Source organism: Eleutherodactylus coqui, chromosome 5 (assembly GCF_035609145.1).
Source record: "Eleutherodactylus coqui strain aEleCoq1 chromosome 5, aEleCoq1.hap1, whole genome shotgun sequence".
Lineage (NCBI taxonomy): Eukaryota > Metazoa > Chordata > Amphibia > Anura > Eleutherodactylidae > Eleutherodactylus > Eleutherodactylus coqui.
The window spans coordinates 78,737,955-78,762,320 of NC_089841.1; the positions used below are offsets into that span (position 1 = coordinate 78,737,955).

The 24,366-nt window shown below is 42.3% G+C and overlaps 1 protein-coding gene across 1 annotated transcript in view; it reads right to left on the reverse strand.

The window, feature by feature from the left end:
• Positions 1–24,366, reverse strand: part of NNT (nicotinamide nucleotide transhydrogenase) — a 129,699-nt gene that overhangs the window by 31,678 nt on the left and 73,655 nt on the right. The window contains exons 15-19 of the mRNA XM_066602744.1: positions 22,309–22,542; positions 16,416–16,576; positions 15,167–15,346; positions 5,038–5,197; positions 1,176–1,257 (exon numbers count right to left, since the gene is read on the reverse strand). Of these exons, the coding sequence (XP_066458841.1) occupies positions 1,176–1,257; positions 5,038–5,197; positions 15,167–15,346; positions 16,416–16,576; positions 22,309–22,542 (817 nt within the window). The remainder of the gene's footprint in view (positions 1–1,175; positions 1,258–5,037; positions 5,198–15,166; positions 15,347–16,415; positions 16,577–22,308; positions 22,543–24,366) is intronic.

The window sequence follows — 24,366 nt, forward strand, 5'->3', positions numbered from 1 at the left end:
GCCTGACCGAGGGGAGATCTGACCGCTGGGACCCCCACTCATCACAAGAATAGGGGCCCTGTCGGTCCCTAAATGAAAGCGAAGGTCAGGCAGAAACACTATGCTCTATTCATTTTAATGAGAATGCCAGAAGATTGCTTGACTTGGGATTCGGAAATCTTGGGCACTCTCAGTGCACCTGCCCGACCCGTTTTTCCAGCACGTTCTTGTCTGAAAAAAGACAATCCCTTTAATGCTCAATCTTTCGATTTGTGCGCACATTACAAATTTAAATATGTTGGGGAGGGACTTGATCGAATTACCGGCCAAAAACAATTTGTTTTTTTTTCACTGCTTATGCAATGCGTAGATCGGCTTTTCACAGTTGGGCTTTAACTAAGCACTGGGGCAGAGAAGGTTAATAAAGTGCATGTCTGATTTCGGTGGGTTACTTCGGGCTGCTTGTAAAAATGTATCCGAATCGCAAAGTAATATTTTAAATTTACGGTCCAAAGACACGCCAATTCGTGAAGTTAAAATAAGGACGTTGATTTGTAGAAACATTATTCCCGAAAGTAACCTTTACAAGGACTGTGACAGCGCTGATTACATAAGAACAGATTTCCTGCAAAGAGCTCAGCTCAGGGGGATAGAGGGAGAGAGACACTCTATGCAATTACAAGAATATTTATTTTCCGATTCCAAGAAGACTTCAGAATGGAGTAAGCAGTTTACACTGCAGCTGTAACTTTCTCTTCTAAGAAGGGAGGGAGACTATTTTAAGACTGGCCATGAAACCAAGTCAAAACTCAATGAGAACAATATATCTACATTTAGCTGTTATTTCAGAAGCAAACCTTTAAATCAGAGGGGAAAAGAAAATCTATGGGGGTCAACAATTCTATAACTGTTTGACTTCAGGTTTTTCATTCATTGAGGAAGATCTGTCACCTCTCCTGACGGGTCTGTCTTACTAAACACTTTCCTTGCTCAAGAAATAATAATGACGAAGCGTCTTTTCCCAGAACTCTCCGCTGAGCTGTTCCTCTGTTTTTCCTCCTGGCATTGTATGGATGAATTGACAACTGGGTGTTACCATTCTCCTTTATCTATCCGTCGTATCAGGAATGCGGATAGGTCCGCTCAAAAATAAAAGTACACTAATGCTTGTCCCACTGCTGGGAATTTCTACCTACCTGACATTTTTTCCCTGCTCTCTCAGCATCTTCACCAATTCTGCAATAGGATATTGAGCTTTAGCAGCACACAGACCGTAACCTGCAAATAACAAGGAATATGTGAATAAGCCTCGGTGTGCTGCAAGAACAAGAACTTTTGTGTTTAATGAAGCCTCAAAAGTGGTTTGGAAATGCTTATCCCCTTTTTACTGCAGGCCTTTTTGTTTTTTTTCATTACAGGTTTTTACCTCTTTACTTTAAAAAAAAATCATAACTTTTTTACATTTCCATAGGTACATGAGGGCTTGTTTTCTGAGGGACGATTTGTATTTTGCAATGGAACAATTTAATATATTCTAGAATGCATCGTAAACGTTTAAGAATTCCTAAGTAGGCCTAAATAGGGGGGGGGGGGGGGGGGGGAAGTCATTTGAGGAAGGTTTGTATTAACGGCATATACGGTTTAGTAAAAATGTTATATTACTCTTATTATGTACAAAGCTTTCTGTCAACATCTTTTGACCCCTATAACTTTTATTTTTTCATTGATACAGCTGTATGGGGGCTTGTTTTATGCAGGGTGACTTTTTTATTAATACCATTTTGGAGTATATAAAACTTTTTGACCGCTTTTATTAGTTTTTTTTTAATAACAAAAGAAATATTTTCTTGGAGACAGGGCAACCAAAAAAGAGCAGTTCCGTCATTCCGTTTTTTTTCTGACGTCGTTCACAGTATGGGATAATTACTACGATATTTTAATAAATTGGAAAATGTTTTTTTCCCACTTTTAATATATATTTTTTAACAATTAAATCTTTATTTTACTCTTTTTTTTAACTTGAACTTGCAATCATTTGATCGCCTATACAGTACGCTGCAATAGCATAGTTGCATTATACAGTATCTTGATAGGCATTCTATTCATTACAATCATTCATGGCAGCCCTGGGGGCCTTCAGAAGGCTCCAGGCTGTCGTGAATCTTGAAGTGGGGTGAGGGGGGAAAGACACATTTCAATCCTGATCAGGACATTTAAATGCCACTGTCACAATTGACCGGAGCTTTTAAATAGTTAACAGCTGCGATTGGAATTCTCTCCGATCATGGCTGCTGCAGGTAGGTGTCAGCTGTCAAAAGACAGCCAACCCCTGTTGTGCATGGAGTGGGATCGGCTCTCAAGTCACCCCAACTCACCCTTTAGCTACAGCATTGCCACTCAATTTCACCCAGCTCGACTTTGTTTACTAGGCTGCAGTGATGATGCCACGTAACGTAACTGCGAAAGCCAATGACAGCAACTGGTTTGTCAACGTGTTGTCAGGTAAAACAAAGCCTTGTGGGGAGACCTCGAATTGGATCTAATAGGGAAATAAAGCTTGGTTTATTCAATTTCCCTACATTGCCTAGTGTTGTCCTGAAAGCGGACAACCCCTTTAATTTAGAATTCCTTGATTTAGCTTTCTAAACCATACACCATCTCTTTAACCCCTTAAGGTCGCAGTCCCCCCTCCCTAATTTTGGTTTTCCCTCACCACCCTTCAAAAAAAAAAAAAAAAAAATCATAACTTTTATTTTCCTATTGATGTAGCTGTCTGAAGGCTTGCTTTTTTTGCAAGAAGAGTTGAATTTTTTTAATAGTACTATTTAATGTACAGAAAAACCTTTTTAAAATTTCTATGTTGATAGAAATGGAAAAAATGCAATTCCGGCATCTTTAGGGGAGATAAATCTTGTTTTTCCGGCGTACACACTGCAGCAAAAATGACATAACTTTATTCTATGGGTCTGTACGATTACTATGATACCAAACTTATATAGATTTTTTGCTGTATTAATTTTTAATAAATAAAATATATCTTTGGAAAAAAATTTTATTTTCTGCCATCTTCTGACAGCCATAAAGTTTTTAGGTTTCTGTTGAATGGTGAGAGGACTCGTTTTTTGTGGGACGTCCTATAGTTTCTGTTGGTACTATTCTGGAGGTCAGATGACTTTTTGATCACTTTTTATTAATTTTTTTCTTGAAGGCAGGGTAACCGAAAAGGGCAATTCTGGCATTGTTTTTTTTCCCCGACGTTCCCCATGCAGGATCAATATTGTGTTACTTTGATAGAGCGGACTTTTAGAGACGCAGCAATACCAAATATCAAATGTATTTTGGGGGTTTTTGGTTTTGATTTTTCTATAATAAATATGGCAAAAAGGAGTTTTTTTATAGCCTTTATTACTTTTTTCTATTAATTTTTTCCCCCCTAAAGGCCCATTTACACAGAGCGATGATCGCTCAGATAGTTTGAGTGACAGCTTTGAGCGATCATTTTGCATTAAGTATTAAGTAGCTACTCAGCTACATAATAGCAATATAGTGTGCAAATGAAGCCTTTAGCTGAAAGCAGTTAACAGCCCGGAGGGTCTTATCTGCTTTCAGTTCCTTTGTTCTCCGTCGGGAAACAATGCTATCAGCACTATCCGTAGAGAACTGCTGATAAGGCTGAATGAAGATTTTTAGGTTGGACTGAATTTAACGATCAGCTAGCAGTGCCCGAAAAGCGCACGATGGCCGCGTGTTTAGATGCAGCGAATATCACTCAAACGATCGCTTTTTTTCTTAAGTCTCCACAGGAGACTGGAAGTTGCAATAGTTTGTTGGCTCATAACCATAAAGTATTACCATAGTATTGTATTATACTGCATTCTGACAGGCAGTCTTATAAAGACATGTCAAAGGCATGATTTGTTCATTAGTCATGGCAGCCCTGGGGCCTTCAGAAGGCGCCAAGCTGCCATGGCAACTGAATGGCACCTCAAGATCTCATTGCAGGCGGGCTGTTTGGGTCCCTAAAACATCCATTGGGACATTTAAATGCTGTCAGAATTGACAGTGGCATTTAAATGGTTAACAACTATGATCAGTGTGAAAGCTGATCACGGCTATTGCAAGCAAGTATCAGCTGTCAAACACAGCCAACACCCACAGTGTATGGAGAAAGATCGGCTCCCTATCCCGCTCCATGCAAACTCCACACACCTTGCTGTGGGGCATAAAGGAGGTCAAGCTTCCTGAGTCACATCGCTCCTCATGAGAGTGTTCCATAATGGAACTCAAAGTTGACAAAGAGGATGAAGTAATGGAAGAAGTCACCCAGAAGCCAACTAAAAAAAAATGACCAAATGTCCTTTTCTATCAAATTCTTAAATATCACAACTAAAAAGAGTAGTACTGGAAGGGGTTGCTTAAATTTAGACACACACTTTTACCCCATTAGGAGTTAATAGAAAAAGATCCTGAAATCAGATTCCTCATCATTTGGAGATCAGATAAAAGGAACTCCTGCTGTGGTGGACCTGCCCTGTCAGACCTGCATGACACAGATGTCTATTAATTTGATTAAGCATTTTGTAATGCTTAATCTTCCCTATGGAGGCGCTGAAGGGAAATTGAACACTTACTGACAGGCTTCCCCACAGCTGATACTTTGCGATCTGCATATTGTGATGGGAACCCCGTTAAAAAGAATTGAAGGCGATCATCTTGCCTATGCTGCAATTTTTAGAAATATACTTTGCAGCAACTTCATGGGTCATTCACACAACAGACAGGAGATGACCCATTGATATCCATGGAACAGTGTTCCAGGCATGCCCTGTAACTTGTTCAGAGGACATTGTGCAGGGAGAGGGAGGGGGTGAGCTCTATCCATTATGCATGGTTTTATAGGCAGAATTACAATGAAAATTCCTTAGAAAATACAATAGGTCAATTGTAGATGACACATTCGCTTTAACATTGAAGCGCGGCCCAAGGTTGACACAACATGTTCAGATTCAACTCTTCTGAACAAAAACGATTAAAAACACAACTAAAACATTTTACTACCTGGTGTAATAATGATGTCATTTGCTTCTTTAATCAATTCAACAGCATTTTCTAAGTTGATTTCCGTGTGGGTACCAGTGATCTCCATTGGCTTGCCACCGGCAGTAGATGTGGTTCCATAGCCCCCAAGAATCACATTAGCAAGGGATCGGTTCATGGCCTACAGAAAGAAGATAAAGGTGTGAGATGGTGAAAAAAAATACATACATACATACATACATACATACACATTATAACTTGACCATTATGGTCCTTCATATGCAGTCACCATGAACACACAGGTTATACAAGTGAGTAGTAATGTAACACAATATGCCGATTCACAAACTGAAGATTAGACCATCCAAACTGAGGAACACAAAGATTGTGCTTAGTCTGTGACTGGCAGTCATAATTGGTATGTAAGGTATGTAGAAGACGATTCTCATCCTGAAGTCTCCATTGGCATAAATGGGTATTAACTTGATTTTACTTTGATACTGTTCAAAAGGGGTGAGAGTAGACAAAACACTGCAGACACTAATCTCTCAAATATTAGACTCAAAAATGCCCGGCGCTAATACAAAGGGATGTTTCACAGTTAAACCTTTCTATATGAAAATATATGATTTTCTTCCCAAGTACATATGCTAATATTCACTGCACAGGAACCCCTGAACAGTACCCAACGGCTAGTGCAGAAAGTACATTGGATCAACATTGACAAGAACAAAGCTTCGAGTCACCAAAGTACTGATCACTGGTAGCACTTACAGGGCAATACAGCACAAGGAGCAGGGTGGACTAGACAACAGTTCCTTAAAAGAGTTATACCAATATTGACTTCTCGTCTATCCACAGATTAGGTGCTAAAAGTTTGATGGGTGGGGATCTCAACACCAAGACCGCCATTTATCTCAAAAACAGGGGTTCATATGCGTCCCCTTTCGCCTGCTCACTGCGATTTCACTACACCCAACAGTTAGGAGGAGACAAGTCAATTTTGGGAGAACCCTTTTAAGGTACTAATAACTTTAGTTTTTAGTCATCAGAACATGCAGATTTCGGTGGGCCTGGACAAGACTTAAATATATGGAGGTCATTTAACTTATGTCAGGAAAGGAAGAATCGGGATGTTGAATTTAAACACCAGATCCTTTTGTTCCTCAGGAGATAAGCTGGCTTGCTGCAGCTTAGCTCCTTAAACACACGAACGCTTAACCGAGCCAAACACTTGTGTATGGGGGAGTCAGGAAAGTAGGCAGCTATTGCAGGTGTATGGATACCTCTCAAGTAGCTAGCTCAGACAAGAGAGTCATAGTGATCGATGGTTTGACCAGCTGCTATAGCTGAGAGCCTGTAGTATTGCATAGAGCCATTGAAATGTAGATCAATGTTATACATGGAAAGAAGACAACGTCTGTTAGAGTGTGCTGCGGCTTCTTAGTGGCTCTCTCCTTTGGCTCAAAGTTGGGTCCCAAACACTAAAGCGACAGCCTTTTAGAAAGGGACCTAATATGATTTTTTTTGTTGGTTTCAGAAGTTTTATTCAGGCCATCTTCCTAGAGGTTTATCCTTGCGTTTTGTATCACCATTTTACGAACTAGAAGGCTTAATCTCATTCATACAGGCCAATTTAAGCAATGTTACGATAGTAAGGCTATGTTCACATCTCTGTTGAGCTTTCCAGCAACTGGTTCCATTTGAATACCCTAAAATGATATTTGAGCGGAACCCACAACAGAACCAGTGACTTGATGCAAACAGAGTCCAAAAGGTGCAAACTTTGGACTCAGCTTGATCCACATTCCGCTTGTCTCCATAGTTTCTGGAGGACACATTAGACCTTCAGAAGAGCTGGGAATGAATGGAAACCAGTTCAAAAGAAGTGAAAGCTTTTGGATATTCAAATACAACCAGCTGCCAAAAAGCTCAAAGGAGAGCTTTAATGCTGTGTGAACATAGACCAAGATACAAAAACCACATGGGATATTATTATTAGCCTGCCATAAATTAGGATGATGATTATCCGTTCAGTTGCATCCGACCTTCGGTCACTCAATGGATCAATGTCTTTCACAGCTTCTTTCAATTCCATGATTGACATATTCGTGGTGGCCTTGATTGTATCTAGCCATCTTGTTCTTGGTCGTCCTGATCTTCTCTTTCCACTGACCTTGCCAAGTATCAGTACTGTTTCCAGTGAGTTAGCACGTATCACGTATCCAAAAAATGAGCCGCTGTTTGATGATTTTGCCCTCTAGTGATATTTTCGGTTTGACGTGATCTAACACTACCTTGCTCATGGTCATGGCAGTCCAAGGTATCCATAGCATTCTCCTCCAGCACCATAGTTCAAACGCATCAATTTTCATTCTGTCAGTTTTTCTGAGGGTCCAACTTTCGCAAACATAAGTCGTTATGGGAAAGACGATTGCATTGACCAGTCTGGATTTTGTTGCAATGCTAATATCCTTGCTTTTCCAGATCTTTTCTATTCCTTGCATTGCATTCCTACCAAGTGTAATCCATCTCCTGATCTCAGGTTCAGATTGCCTATTGCAATTGATTTTGCATCCAAAAAAAGATGAAATCCTGGACCGTCTCGATTTCTTTGTGGTTAATTTTAATGTTCACTGAAGCGTTGCCTACTGTGGTCATGACTTTTGTTTTCTTGCTGTTGAGGTACAGTCCCATACATTTGCTTTCCTTTTACACTCGTTGGATAAGGTATTCCAGGTCCCTTTCACTTTCCGTAAGCAGGGTGGTGTCATCTGCGTATCGGAGGTTGTTAACATTTCTGCCACAGATTTTGACTCAGATTTCTAATTCGTTCAAATTGCAACCCCATCATTTTCATTTCTGCATACAGATTAAAAAGTAGATAGAATACAGCCTTGCCGTACACCTTTCTTGATTCCAAACCAATCCGTGTTTCCATAAGCTGTCCTGTTGCTTCTTGGTTGTTGGAAAGCGACCTTATAAGCTGTTCAATATGTTCTGGACGCCCATTTGCTTTAGACACTTCTAAAGGATGCCATGTTCAACACAGTCGAATGACTTGTTGTAGTCGATGAAACACTCGTACACGTCCTTTTGATTATCCCAGGTTTTCTCCATGATCCAGCACAGGTTCGCGATTTGGTCTCTGGTGCCACGTCCTTGGCTTGAACGTTTGGCAGCTCCCGTTCAACAATTGTTACAATGTGTTTTTGTATGATCTTTAAAAGAATGTTGCTCCTGTGAGGTAGGAGGGCGATGGTGCGGTAATTGGAGCATTCTTGAGCATCAACTTTTTTTGGAAGTGTGACGAAGACAGATCTTGTCCAGTCTTTGGGCCACTATTTGGAGCGTTTGACATAGGTCAGTTAGGATCATGACTGACAGTGGTTTGAGCAGTTCAACTGGTAAGGGATCAATGCCCGGAGCTTTCCTGTTTGGTAGTTTCAGGGCCCATGTGACTTCTTCCTCCAGAATGCCCAGTTCTTGTACGTAATGTACGTGATCCAACGGGTTTGTATGTCTGATCACTTGCATACAGCTCTGCTGTATATTCTCACCATGTACGCTTGGTTTGATCTTCTTGTAATAATTCACCATCCCAGTCTTTGATGGTTGCTGCCTTGCATGGTGCGAACGGGGCCTGGGTCTGCTTCACATGAGCGAAGAGAGCTCGGGTGTGGCCTTGCTGGTTTGCCTCTTCCAGTTTCGCGCATTTGTCTTTCCAGTAGCGCTCCTTGTCTCGTCTGACTTTTCTTTGAAATTCCGCATTTAGCTGTCTGAATTCAACGATGGTGCCCGCTGCTTTAGCTGCTTGGCGCTTGTTGGCGATTCTGATGGATTTATCAGTTAGTCATAAATTAGTATAATATGTTGCATATAAGGATAGTACACAAAGCCTCTTTCTAGCCTATGAAGCTATGCAAGTGGATAGTTTTTCAAACAGACCCATGGTCCAAGTGAAAAAATTCATGGCATGTCCTATTCACGTCAGTTTTACACAAAAGAAATAGGACATGCCGATGCATGTCAATGTGCCCCGTCTTTGTATATCAGACAGCACAAGGACTAAAGTCTGTGTGCTCTCCGGTGCAAGTTACACCCAAGTCTTTTGGGCGCAGCTTGCAGTTATGCCAGTTTGCTACTTGGCCTAGTGATTTCCCAAAGTATGGACACAACCTTCCAAAGACTAGCGACTGGTAATGGCTGCCACCAGAGACCATACGGAATATTCAGTGGTACATTATGATAGCATTCGTAAGCGTGCAATGCTTCCTATCCTCACCTAATGCTTTCTTCTTTACAGGGGCCAATCAACGGTGACTAACATACATATTATATCCCTGCTCAGGAAAATTATACACTTTGCTGGGACGGGTTTTCTACTAGTACCATTACAATGAGGCCCTATTGTTCTCTACAGGTTTGTAAATCGCTGTAAATACGCAATACATTGTGTACGTGCACAGTTTAATACACAACGCGGCTAAGAGTGCCTTTACACTTGCAATCGTGATATTTCTGCGTTACGTTTGACCACAAACGTCAATAGGACTTTCTACTGTTAAAACTGAATCACACAAAATTCGCAAGTTTGTGCTTTGCGATTTTCGTGTGATGCGTTTTTAACATTAGAAAGTCCAATTGACGTTGGTGTTAAAAAAAAAAAAAAAAAAAAATGCAGCGATATCACAATCGAAAGTGTGAAGGCACCCTAAGAGAGAGAGTGGGGAATGCGCAGTATTCAATTGCTGGCCTACACAGCGGTAACACACTGTTTAATACAAGCAGCATTTTACGTATACAGCCGTGTGAATGAGCCCTAACATTGATGCCTACAGTGAAAAAAGTTGCATGCGACTTGTGACCAAAATCTAACCGAATTGGATTTTCCGCGACTGTTGTGTGCAGTCACATTAAATTGCAGGTTGCAACATGACACCATTGACAATCATTAGATGCAAAAGTTTCTTGCAACATGTCGCCTTGCAGCCCCAAGGCTTATAAATCGCCTTCTGCATTACTTTTCTACCAGTCACAAATGCAACTGCCCACATGTACTCGCCCCCCCCCCCCAAAAAAGAAAGGCAAGGCATCTCTTATATAACCCTATAATAAACTTTTTTATGCATGGGCAAAATAGTTTTAATCACTACTACATGAAGAAAAATGTAATGTATCTTATATGCCGTCCTGCACAAATGGAAAAAAAAAAAAAGAAAAGAAATGGGATTCAGTGCATGGCAGGGGACATACGTAAACCTGTGCCAGGCGATTCTCGCTCCGCACAGACACACACTCGCTGTGGCCTCAGACTGACCCGGCAGACTATCTGTTTGCATGCATCTAATCACTCTGCGTCTGCATCATTAGACACAAAAGTGCCAAACAGCACTGGAGTCCCCCGTGGAAGGTCTCCCCAGACACGCACGGCATTGGGTAATACAACAAATATGCATCCAGCCTGCCATAAGAGAATGTTCTCCAAAGAAGAATGCTGGAGCAATCAAAATATTTCGACTGTCACCTCCTCATCTGTAACAGATTATCTCCAGTAGATAATCCTGCATGCTGGGGCCGCTCGCTGACTGAGCGTGTTATGTAATGTCTGACTGCTGCCCCACTGTGGCGGGACCAACCAAGGAGGAGAGCAAAGAAGTTAGCATTGCTAGGTCTAAACTTTAGATGCCATATACCATCACATGGCACATGAGTAGCAGCAAGATACATGCAGAAAGTGGTGCCCGCTGCAGTTTCCAGCAGGCCGGTGTTAGTAAATTGCAGTATGAAAGACTTTTCTGAGACATTACTGGAATTGTTCTTGTTAGCCTACGGCAAATCTTATATGGATTTTAGAAGTGGATTATCTAAAAAAAACATCCATGCTTTCTGCCACGGGTTGGGCAGCAGATTTGCACGTGCATGAGCCTCATCGTAATTCAATAGCGTTAATCTGAAGCTTATCACGTAGAATTAGTAATCATAATAAACACGTTGTGGATTGTAAAACTCGCAGAGCGTTCATTATTCCGCATGAATCGCTCCCTGAGCATGTGAATGTGGCGTAAAATACCAAACTCACATGTATGCCAGAGGAAATACAGCAGATTCTGTCGGGATTTAGGCCCCATTCATACAACAGTGTTTGGTCAGTACGGGGTCATTCAAAAGGAACGGTGCAAAAGTAAAGCCGATTTCTTTATGCACGAACTGCCATACAACAGCCAGAATGACATGAAAAGATAGGAGAATTCTTCACGTTCCCAATGCACCTTATAGATGTTTGATGTGAGCGCCATTGGTGACACGACAGCTGACAAATCCGTAGTCCAGTTCTGTCTAGACACATCCGGCATATTCCAAGGTATTGATTCCACTGTAGCGGAGATGTGTTGTTTTAGGTCATCTAGTGTCGCCAACATCAAACATCTGTAAGGTGCAATAAAAACTGGAAGAGTCCTTCTATCTTTTCATGTCATTCTGACTGTTGTGCCAATGTATGAAGAAATCAGCTTTACTTCTGCCCCGTTCTTTCGGAATCATCTTGTATTTTGCATCAGTATCAGTAAGCCAAAACTAGGAGTGGTCCGAAACACGAAGGAGATGGAAATCTTTCCATTATACTCTGTCTGTAGGTTCCCCTTCTAGTTTTGGCTGCCTAATACTAGTGCAAAATACTCATCAATACTGAATACCATCTGAATGGGGTCATTTGTGTAGAGTCCTCAGCATGTGCAACTCAAACGTCTGACATGCTACAGCGAACCGTCGGAAGTTTTAATCAGTGGGGGGTCCAGATGTTGGGACCATGGCAGATTGCTAAAATGAAGGGACCGAAGTGTTCAGCTGAGCGCTGTACCCAGTCACTTGTGATTGATGAGTGGTGTAGGGACTCATAGACTTCACTGAGCCTATACACTGCCCTGAGGAGAAATAATAAAGACAATTAGGAACAGCAAACAAATGAGCATTTCTGATCCTTCGCTTTAGTGATGGTGGAGGTCTCAGCATCCGGACCACCAACAACCAAAACTTCTGACCTTTAGTTACACTTTAAAACTAACCAGTCCGATAGTACGGCAGGCAGTGGTGACATCTGCAGCCTTTTTGTGGTGCGTCAGCTACGCCCCTTTTCCCTACACATATCTGAACTACTGACGTACAGAAGATGAGCCAGGATCGATTGCCCAATAAAGCCTATAGGATCACTCAGCTGCGTGAGTATTCATTGCGTTTTTTTATGCAAGATGCGAAGAAAAAGGGGACATGAATTGTGCCTTCTTTCGTTTTTTTCCGCAGGTGAAAAATGCAGGGAATACAGATGTAACAGACATTAACCCCTTAAGGACCCTATTTTTTTCCCTTCAGCTACCAAAATTATTTTTGCTGCATTTTTTAAACTATTTTTTTTCACTGACTTTTTTCCCGTTTTTTAGTTTTAGTGAGGGTAAAAAGCTTTAAAAAAAATAAAATTGAAAACATTTATAGTTGTTTTTTAAAGGTTAGTAAATTTACGCTAAAATAAAGTTTGGGAGCGGGTTCCTCCTTTTATTTTGGATGTTTTGATATATAATAATATGTATGGTTTCGGATTACAGAGTGCATACGGCGATGGTTTTTGTTGGCATCGGCTTATTATATTTTTTATGCATATATTTTTATTTATTTTATTCTGTAATTCTTTTCACTTATTTTTGTAATGATTTTTTTTTAACCATCTATGTCCCTCATGACATCATATAAGATGCCGTAAATTAACAGCGATTGATGCTGAAGGGGTTAATTTTTTATTTTTTTATTTTTTTTAAAAAAAAGCATACGCACCAAAAACTTTTACAGGGTGGTATACAGATGCTGGGATGTTTTGCAGTTGGACCGCTATCATAACTGAGGAAAAGCCACAAAGCACTCAACAGTTTTGCAGGGTATTTTTACAAGCAGCAGACACATTTGCACTCCGTAAAACAGTCTTTAATCCGAGGAACTAATGGAAGCCGATGCATCAATCGCTGGGAGGGAGTAGAAAACAAACATCTTCCCGGCCATTATTAGTGATGACATCATCAGAATATACAATCAGTATCTTCAGTACATTTTGTTGCAGTCCGGTTCCTTGCGGGTTTTGAGCGAGGGACCGTAAGTAATGGATAATCCGGCGCAGTGATGGTAAACAGAGGGCGCCTCTGCTGAAGACCCTACCATAATATTTTCTCGAGGACCATCTTATTTGGTAAATTTACATAAGCCAAATACAAACCTTCATTATTGTGATTTTTACAAGACTTAACAACTCCTCCGCACTAATCATCCGGTCTAGAAAAATCAGAATTAACTTCATAAACCGTTACATGACTCGGAGGTAAACAAATGTGTTATCTGTACGCTTTAAAGTAAACCAATTAAAGATGACACTGATTAAAAGCACACAATATAGAAGACAGCTGCAAATTTGATACAGATCCCCTCAATTTCCTAATTTACATGCTTCCCCTGCCCATCAAACCACTTCTGACATCAAAGCGTAGCGGCGCGTTTAACCCCTTAGCCATCTGTTGGGGCAACCATTAAAGGCTACAGACTTACTGGACTCTCAGACTCGCTTCTTTGAAATCATTTCTACTTTCAGTGTGGTTTACTGACAGGAAGAGCCCATGTTAGGTTAAAGTCTAAGGCGCTGGCGGTCTCTGGCCTCATCAAGTAACCTCAATCGCTTCACAGACTATGGTGGGTGACCCTATCATTACAATAATTTGGGCCCTAAAAATCAATGTTGGGCATTTTTAACAGCGTTGATCAAATACATATAAATTCACATGTAGATTCATTGCTATTATGTACTAGGATCGCAAATTATCCCCTTATCTACGGTATGTGTGTGTGAATTGGGGGGGGGGGTAACTTGCTGATTAGACCCCAACCAATCCTGAGAGCAGGAGTCCCATGGCCCCCTTGCTGTGAGCTTACTGCGGCCCCGCAATGAGGAGGGAACTCAATGGAGAGCTGGTTGCCTAAACTTTCCCTTAGTTCGTATTCACATGACTGCATTGCAGTCGCATTTTGGAACCTATCTTACGGTAGAGTCTACTGACGCGAACTCACAGCACCACAGATCCCTATGATAATCCTACAATATGGTTATGTGATGCAGCCTTAAAAGAAGCTATCCAACTACAAGAAGTGCTGTGGCTAGGAACCAATTTTCAGATCGATGAGGGGCCAACTGCTGGGACCCCCACAGATCCTAAAAGTACCTGAATGGATAGAGTGGCGCTTGAACATACACACCATTGTTCCATTCACTTCAGCAGGACTGCTGGATATAGCGGAGCGCTTGAAGCCAGCTATCCCTGGCAGTCCCACTGAAATGAATAGAAAAGTGTGCATGCTCAAGCGCCACACCATTCAACCAGGGATCCCCGTTCTCAGGATTGGTAGAAGTCCCAGCAGTTCGACCTCCACCGATCAGCCACTATCTAGTGATAGGGAATAACTGGTTTCCGTGGGACAACCCCTTTACAGCTGCACCAACTGCAGAATGATTCAGACTACCCAACATTCATGGAGCCCAGGATCTTTTGGGCTACCAGACATTATACTTTTGCTTCACAAGGTACAAGAACTGATGTAAATGGATACATTCTGTGTACAATGTGGGAGAATATCCTGACCATATAACAATAATGGGGAATAGACTTTGCAAAGTGCGGTTTCCAGGTTAAAAGGGTGTTTCCTGGCAAATACAAGTTGATCGGTCGGGGTCCTGAGTAAGGGACTCTAGCCAATCAGCTGTTCCGGCACCCACCGTCTCTGGCAAAAAAAAAAAAAAACAAGGTATGAAGGGGAAGCTGATTGTTCCAAACTTTGTGTTGTGGCCGACGTAGCACTCACTGATTTTAACGAGAGCTGCACCTGCAATTACCAATGCAGGCCTCTACACAGAGGTCGGAGCATAAGCTTTTGCTCCATACCATGTGGTTTTTACTGGTGGCAGTGGCCGCTGAGCTAGCAGATTGGTCGGGGTCTCAAGCGGCAGACCTTAAGCCAATCAACTACTGAAGACCCATCCTGAGGACAGATCATCAAAAGGATTGGCCCAAAAAACCCTTATAAATCAGCCATGTAGACCACAATAGATTGTTCTTGTACTTACCACACACATGATATAAGACAGGATTGCTCCAGAGGAACCAATAAGAGCACCAACAATGGTGAGCAGGTTGTTGTTCAGCAGGAATCCTTCTGCACACAAAGCCCATCCAGAATAACTGTTCAGTACGGTAATGACAACAGGCATGTCAGCGCCTCCAATGGCAGCGGTGAGGGTGACGCCCTGTGACAAACACACAACAAAGAACATACTGAACTGAAGAATTTACCTGCTAACAGAAGCAAAACGGTACTCAAGGTAAAATAGCAGTAGGTTGATGGTTGAACCACTACTGAACGAACAATTGTCTGGTGGATGCCATGGGAACCCATTGGCACTTTGCGATCGCATTGTGGGGTGCTGATGGTTGACAAAAAGAGCCCCTATCATCTGCTTACATGCTGCAGTTGCTATTGATTGTGACATGTAAGGGTTTAAACTACCAAGATCTGAGGTCTCTTTACTCCTGGCTGTTCGAGCAGGAGCTTGGCTGTCTGTACTCAGCCAAGAAATAGCCTTAAAAAGATGTATGTGCAGATTTAAAATCCCTGTTAGGCCTCATGCCCACGCGAAAAATCAGGCCCGCCGCGGATTCTCCATGCAGAATCCCGCAGCGGTCCCTCCTTTCCCGCGGACATGAGGCTAAAAAGAAGATTAAACTTACCTGTCCGGACGCTGCGGATCTTCCCTCCGTCGCGTCCGGATCTTCTTTCTTCGGCCCAGCGGATGTGCTCGGCACGCCGGCTGCGTGCATGCGCCGGACACTCCATTTTTTTTTTTTTTTAACTCCTGCTCTTCCGCTGGAGAGCAGAAATTCAGGTACGGGTGTTCCGTGGATCTGGACGGCTTCCATAGGCTTCAATATAAGCCTGCGGGAGACCCGCACTAAAAATGGAGCATGCCGTGGGTGTTTTCCCACAGACACAATCCGCGCCTCAGGGGAAAATGACATCCACAGGTATTTAGCTACCTGCGGGTGTCCAATGCATCCCTATGAGGCGCGGATCACGCTGCGGGAAAAACGCTGCGGATTTTAAATAACAATTTAGCAGTGGACATGAGGCCTTAGGGAGGTCGGTAAAAAGGTGTATTAAAGTCTCTAACAGGTTGTCTGCCCTCCAGGTATGGAAACCAAACTCAAACTAAACTCAACCACATTTAGAACCACTTTATAAAACTTTAGTCTACTCTTGGAAACAATGAAGGGCTATTCATCTGCCGCCTGGAGGCAGAGCGGTCAGTTCTGACCTACCATAACAGCTGAGAGTGCAGACACAGAGCCGAGGCATAACATGCCAGTTGTGTAACTTGGGTCCAGCATGTATGGGATCATACCGCCAACACTGGCAGCGAGTAAACCAGCATTCAAAGCATGTCTTCCTGGCAACAGCAGTGGAGCAGAGTTGAGGACACCTGGTAAAAAAAAACAAAAAACAAAAAAACAACGTTACCGGGTAAATCCAGTTTTTAAAATGGTGGAATAAGCATAAATATGTACATTCACTTGTCTGGCGTTTTAAATACAGCAAAAAATGCTAAAATGAAAAATACAAATACAAAATACAGAACAGGGTAGTAAAATATACAGTGCCAACATATGCCACAGCACTTCTCATCTCAATCTCCTCCCTCATCTCTGATTTGTGAAGTCAGCTGGGACCTTATGGTCTGCTTAGAATGACACCTTACACTTCAATGATTTTTTTAATTTATTCATTCATTCACCATGTAGTTATGCCCCTCAGTACACATACGTGAGCTAGTGTTACCTTGGTTAGCCATTTTGTGTCCCAGCCTCTTTTCCTCAGATAGTCATGTGACCATCTCAGATCTGCTTGGGCTTGGGTGTTCAGTTTCTAGTCAACTTCTCAGTCTATGTGATGCTGTTACATGGACCCTACCACAGAAACTGTGACAGGAGTGTCTGTGTCTGCCTCTAGGCAAATAACCCTTTGCGATCCAATTTTTGATTCAGGGTTTCCTAGGGGGCTTTCTCTTTCTGCCATTATACAATGGTTCCATCTGCTGGCTAGAGCCAGTACTGCAGTATGTGACACGCCAGAGAGGCCCCCAGCAACTTACAGTAAGAATATCCTGTCTGACGTTTTCCGACATCAGAGCTGCACACGCTTCAATCAGAATGTAGGAAGACGTCAGATAGTGGATTGAAAAAGGTTAAAGATTATGACCACACAGCTCCTGCCACACAGTTACAACAGAGGAGATCACATTTCATTGTTCCCACTGCACACTTCTGGTCTGTAGCTTATTTAGGTGAAAATAGAAGGCAATGCTAATTAAACTGTCCCTGAAGCAGGCAGAAATGGTACATCCTCCCGGCTGTATACGTCTGGTCTGTAGCTTATTTAGGTAAATATAGAAGGTAATAATTTAACTATCCCCCGAGCAGGCAGAAATGGTTTAGCTTGTAGCTAATGCATCATGGGATAGATATGAAAGTAAAAAGTCTCACTCTCACGATGGTACCTGAAAAGCATCAGACAAGGGGGGCTGCACTACATGGAAGTGACTGGAACACACAGAGGAAGCCTTCAGAGATGAAAAAATGTGCTTTTGTTGGACTAGCCCTTTAAAAGGGAGGTGATCTACCAAGACAACTCCTTTCAAAATGTCCCCCACTAATCAGACAACTCCTTTAAGTTTACGTTAATTAACTTATTTTGGTATACTGGTAACATCTGTCAAAAGGAAAATCCAACCTCATTTTCTTGTGCCTACACCGGTCTTTATTCCATTATTCCAGACTTTGCTTGAAGGTACACATTGTCTTTTTCCCAGCTCTGACTAAGCACATCTGCTATCTTGTGCGTCAAGGCTACCATTAATATAATCGCGAGTCTCTGATCTAATAATACGTTTGAAGATGAATCTTTAAGAACCGGCCTGTATTCAGCTATGTGGGATTTGGAAAAATTACATTATTGTGATGGTTCAGTACAGCTGGAATTTAAAAATGAAATTCGACCCCAAATAAAGCAATGGAAGCGCCAACTTTTTTTCGTCTGTTCTTGTGTTGTCTCTAAAAAAAAACCTTACAAAAGCGCATTAAATTTACAACACATGGTCTTTTCCATATCGCCTGTGCCAGTTTTAATTGGTGTATCTGCACTTAGAAGGCAGCATCACGGATAAATAAGAGTACTCACCCCATTGTAGCTGTCATGGTTGTTGACTGGATCCATAGTCATGGGCCACTACCACATAGATGCCCCTGACTTAAACTGCCACCAAGACAGATCAGGGCTCTCTCATAAAATCAACCCTATCCATACTAGTATCCTACTAAGGCAGGGGTCCCCCAACTCCAGTCCTCAGGGACCACCAACAGGTCATGTTTTCAGGATATCCTATGGTAAGAACACCTGTGGCAATGTCTGAGCCGCTGACAATAATTACATCACCTGTGCAATACTGAGGAAATCCGGAAAACATGACCTGTTGGTGGTCCCTGAGGACTGGAGTTGGGGAACCCAGTACTAGAGCATATGTACATCATGAGGGGGAGCTTGGTGGAACCACCTTCTGTGAAATCCTGGCCCCGGCTAGTCTAGCACCGATGACCAGGCCCCGTTAGAAATAACCCAGATTACTGGATTTTCCTATTCTAATGTGGATTCACGCTGAAATTGAGCCACGAAAACTTGTCACTTGATGTTATGCTGCACTCCGGGTCACGGGGGTAATTTCCATACCGGGAAGCTCCAATTGTGAAAAGGCCGATGCGTCTAATAAAGTGGCCATTCAGTGTATAAATTTAAAAAAATATAAATAAAATCAATCACGTTTTTTACTACATAAAAAATATATCTCGGCATCATTGAAATTGTGAAGATAAGATGCATTTAACAAAACACATGATACAAAACATATAGCTTACGCCAGGAGGTAATAGCCCTGCTCAGCATGTGAAACGCAGTCTTTTGGGAAAGGGTTATTTAATATTATTTGGCAGCCTAGTACGGCACAAACTCTGGACAGAGATATATACACGCGCTGTCCGAGGCCCCTGATTTGCAAGATGTGCATCTTTTATTTAATTGATGAGCTTAATAGGAGCCATTATCAAAGGTTTTATGCTAACAGAGCAACTCTGCTGCTGCCAAGAAAATGTAGTTGGAGCAAAAACATTCAGGGGGATCTTGGAACAATTTAGTAAGGCTATTATCGATTATCGTACAGATTACATAACGTGCAGGGCTATTCATACAGACTCCGGGATCACTCACTAGTCAAAGAGCAAAATGAATTTCCAATGGTTTAAGGGGATTGTCTGAGATTACACAATTGGGTGTGCTTATTATTGCCCCCAGAACAGAACCATTCTTGTACCATAGGCAATGGCTGGTAGTGCAGCTCAATGAAAAGGCGCTCATTTTTGTAATCTGCACTTTTTTTTGATGTACACAAGGAGATTCTAAGCATTGTTTCAACAGGTTTTGTCGGTCTATTCTGAACATTTTTTGTACAACCCCCACCACCAACTCTTATCAGCTATGCAGCTAGTGAAGACTGTGATGTGAAATCCATCTTCAGTCCGATACTGTAACTGCATAACTGATGAGGGCATTACAGCTGCGCCTGCACTGTTCTCTCTAATACAGGCACAGAAGATTCCATATAAAACGTATTAAACCTTTCCAGTCCAATTTGTATCCTGGTTTTCCTAGGGGGATTACTCTTTTTCTGCTGTTATACAACGGCGCTATATGCTGGCTAAAGCCAGTACTGCATAAGGTGACATGTTGGATGGGCTCTGACAGCAGAGAGGCTGGCAATATACAGTAAGAAAACCCAGACGGACGTTCCAACATCAGAGCTGTACAGCCTTAAATCATAATGTCTTCAGAGGTCAGACAGTGGATTGGAAAGGGTTAATGTCTACTTTACACTTTATTTTCAAACCAACTTGGCCCTCCTGTGCCAAGATGTGTCGACCAGCGTTGGTTTAATTAATGTCCTGGCTCCGCTATTCTGTCCCCGGAAGCTGTGTAAGAAGAAGCCATTCTGTGCTGCAGACAGCTTCTCCTCTTCACAGCATCTGTTCCCCGCCAGAACCAACAAACTATTAGAGAAGAATAATAATGCCAGCGCTGGGAAGCACTCCCCCAACTCCCCCAATCCCCCAATCTTTTCGGGCAAGCGATGCCCATACTCGCTTAAGTAATTTCCCTTAACGGGTACGCTCGCTCATCTCTAGCTAGGAACCCACCAATCACACGAACAGTGGTCTTGTTTTCCCTCATATTAAACGGAGTGGCGGTTAAGCATGCGTGCTACACCTCTATGGGACTGATGGAGATTGAGTCCAGCCCTCGGAAATCTCCAGCAGTCCAATAGAGATGAACGCAGGGCATTCTAACTTTCATTCATCCTGCAGGACACGGAATTCCCATTTTGACTATCACTGGGGCTTCCATCTCTCGGAACTCTAATGACCTGACAGAGAATAGAGATAAATGTTAAGCTTTGTACAACCCCTTTAAAGGTCTTCTTGACACCTATACTAGATATTTCCATTGCTTGGCTCTGTCTTAGAAACCACGCAAGGAAAACAATGGAAATGCCGGTACTAGCACAAACATACCCCATCATGGCATTTAGCCAGGCTAAAAAGCACAGCATGCTGCGTTATTTGGTTTGGAATTTTGTGCTTAATCTGCATCATAGGCTCCAAAAGGAGCCTCTAACGCAAATATGAACCCGGATCAGCCTTTTCCTCTAGAAAATGTTGAAACCTAAAACACGTTAAAGATCAGTGAATTCCACACTTATCACACAGTTTAGATGCCCCTTTTGCCAGCAAACTCTTAAGTCAAGAGAAAAGAATAGGGAACCCGACCTGATTTGGAAGCCTTTCTTGACTGATTGTAAGATGGATCTGGAGATGGGTGACTGGACAAAGAGGTAAATCAGAATGGAGGCAGAAAGGATGCCTACACGTGATGAAAAATGGATCCCCCCCACTTTATGAGAAGTCCAGCTGGACAGACTGACATCCTTTTACAACGTTACTGTGTTGTGGTATTCGGTTATATCCCCCCTAGCACACTGAAAATTTGGCCCCCGCAAAATAAAAGGCTTGTTTTAAAAGAAACAGCTGGCAGCATTTTGGGTCCACTAAAGGATTATTTATAGAACCTGCACATGTGCCATTAAGGTTGCTGGAGGACTTAAAAGCTGGGTGGCAAGAGGAGTGAAGACAGAGCTGTCAGGATGCAACATCTACTCTCAGCACACTCATAAGGCAACACAAAAGGAAAACACAGCAACAAGAAAATTGCTCTCAGATCTTCTCATATACAATACCTGGAGCACCAGTCATTGTTATCAGGAATCACGGAGTATTAGTGCTTACAAGTTATTAACACGTTTGCACTTTTCCTAGTTAATGCATTTTTTTGAAATAAGGCCTTTTTGTAATAAGTTTTTATAAAAATTTTCTGATTGTTTGATTTCTATGCTTGTATTGTTTTCCAAGGCATTGCAGATTAGGGGACTGAAATATTAGCAAATTCTGTCACAGTAAACCGACAGCTCCTCCCCTTGGCCTACATCCCTGTTGTGCACCTGCATTCACTGCCTTTGCATTGAACCATTACACAGAGGGCTGTATGACAGTGGGAGGGGATAGCGGAGCAGATAAAGAGGACAGAGAGTAAAGAAAGATACTATTACAAAGGGCGAATTTTCTGCTCTCATCAGCAATGAGGTGAAACGAGACCAGCAGTTACTCAGAGAGAGTATAGAAACATAGCTGTGTAGTATTGAGTGGGTGTGGTTATGCTACACAGCCTCTAAAAGAGGAAATGGGAGGGAGTGCTAATTTGTGTGCATTCACAAGAGAGACCTGCTGATCAGTGCTGGAAACGCCCCCAGACAGAAAATTAAATGTTGGACATATGGAAAACCGAGTATGAGGCTTTCTAAATGCATGAGACTTAAAAAAAAAAAGCGCATTATTTTCTGCAGGGACTTAGTAAGGAATGCGTGTATTGCTTTTTCATGCACAAAGATTTCCATATCCTTTAAAGAATTATAACTCACTTAATCATATCCTAAAGTATCTAATAAACTGTAAGGTGGGAATACAATACATGCTATGGGAGGGTATGGCGCACACTCACCTTGAAGTTTTCCATAGGCGATTAGGGAACCACTGAAAGTAACACCACCGATGTATGTGCCCAGGTAAGCAATGATCTTTGTGAGATTGGCAGATGGATCTGTTGCAAAGTGTGGGTACTCAATCATGTACTCAGCTACACATGTGAGGACAGCAGCCAGACCTACTAAACTGTGGAAGGCAGCCACGAGCTGGGGAAGATCAGAGATCTGGATACGTTTGGCAATGGTCAGACCTGATAGGGAGAGAAGCAGGAAGACGTTAGTTTGTAATCAACATAGTTGCATACATTAATGAGTTCGTAGTGATTTAGTGGACACGGCTCAGATCATCTGACGTATATCTGTGCACACTGTGGGTGAGTCTTCACTGGGGGTTCTATTACTTTTGATTAAAAAAAAATAGCCCACTTCATACAAACCTTACGCACATTTGCCGTATATAAATGGCGGATGTCACCAATGGGTTAAAGTGGTTGTCCGAGATGAGTGGGTTTTCTTTTTGTTTGTGTAAAGGTACCTGTTCGCATTAAAAAGGTGTCAAACGCAACACTTTTCCATATCCTCTCCAGATAATCTTACTTGATAACGAGGTCTGTACAGTTGGTGCACGACCCTCACAGCTGTACGACCTAACAACGTGCTAAGCATTCTGGATTATTTGGCGTTTGAAGAAGATAAAAGGTCTGTTCAGGGATCATGCCATCAAAAGGCACCACATTCCAGCTCTCTACCCAACAACAAGTCAGCAACATGCCTTGGAGGAAGGCAGGCATGCTGCAATCGTTTGGAAAAGTTTGCTCCTTCTAAAATAACTCTCCATTACTTCAAAGCAACAACCTAGACAAGACAGACAATAAAAGAATATGGAGAATGGAGGAGGGGGTGTTATTGTGAGCGGCGGCACAAACCTTGACTGTATTACGGGGCCTTTATGTAAACCTGTCAAGACGCATTAATATTTGTGTTGGCTATGACTTTACATCTCACAGGCCGATCCTGTAAAGTGCAGGTCACCTTCACGTAGAGCAACCATCATTACATAGGATTTATTAATCAATATTCCAGAGGATGATACGTCCTGTGGATCAAAGGGAAGTCGAGCCCAATAACAGCAGCCATATATTAGTCATTCAAAAGTTGATAAGTTATTACCTTAGCTTCTCAGGAACAGAGTAGCCTTTTACTAACTGATCATGCTGAGAAACTGATACCCAATTTCTGTGAAGGTAATTCAAATGCGACAACCAATATGAGTGAACTTCCTGTTGATCGTTTTGCAAAAATGGCCACCACAAGAAAATGTAGATCGTTCCAAGTAAACCAAAAAATTTTTTGCTTTTGCTGTACTTACCTTTTAGGAATGCTTTTTATCGACAATGAGATTTAATTGAGGTTTTATGCTTTTAAAAAGAAACCTCATTAAAAGGCAGCATAAAGTACACGACAGGTTACCTTTAAGAAGCAAAGTGGCACAGTGCAGGGGAGACCACCATGATAGAAGTAGGTAGGAGGGTTCTGAAGGGGTTAGAAAATGGATTAGGTATGGAGTTGCAGGGTGGTTCACAGGCAGGGCTGCGGAGTCAGAGCCGGTTTGCTATAGTTTAGGCTTGTACTCGCTGTGTAGGCAGCACAGGGGGCACATCCCCATCCGCGCTCTCACTGGTTGACTTGCTCTCATCTGTGCCTTCTAACCCCTCTAGTTAGATCGGATTTCACAGTTACTTTGCCACAGGGTTGCATGGAGAAGAGGTGGTAGGGGTATTCAAGGCACACCTTATCATGGCAGCTATGGGGGGAGGTTCTTGAAGTTGGTGGAGTGATGCATCACAGGCATGCATTCTCCTAAGTTAATTGGAGGTTGTTTATATTCTCTGGATGGATGTTAGGGCTCCTCAGGGTGTTATTCTTTTGGGGCCATTCCCTGTGGTACTCTTCAGTGTCTGCAGTGTCTCTGAGCCAGGTTACGGCTAGGGGTAAACTGGATTGTGCAGAATGTCCCCAGTTTGTAGTTCCAAGGATTTCTCCCGTTGTCCAGTTTCTCGTTCCATGTTGTACGT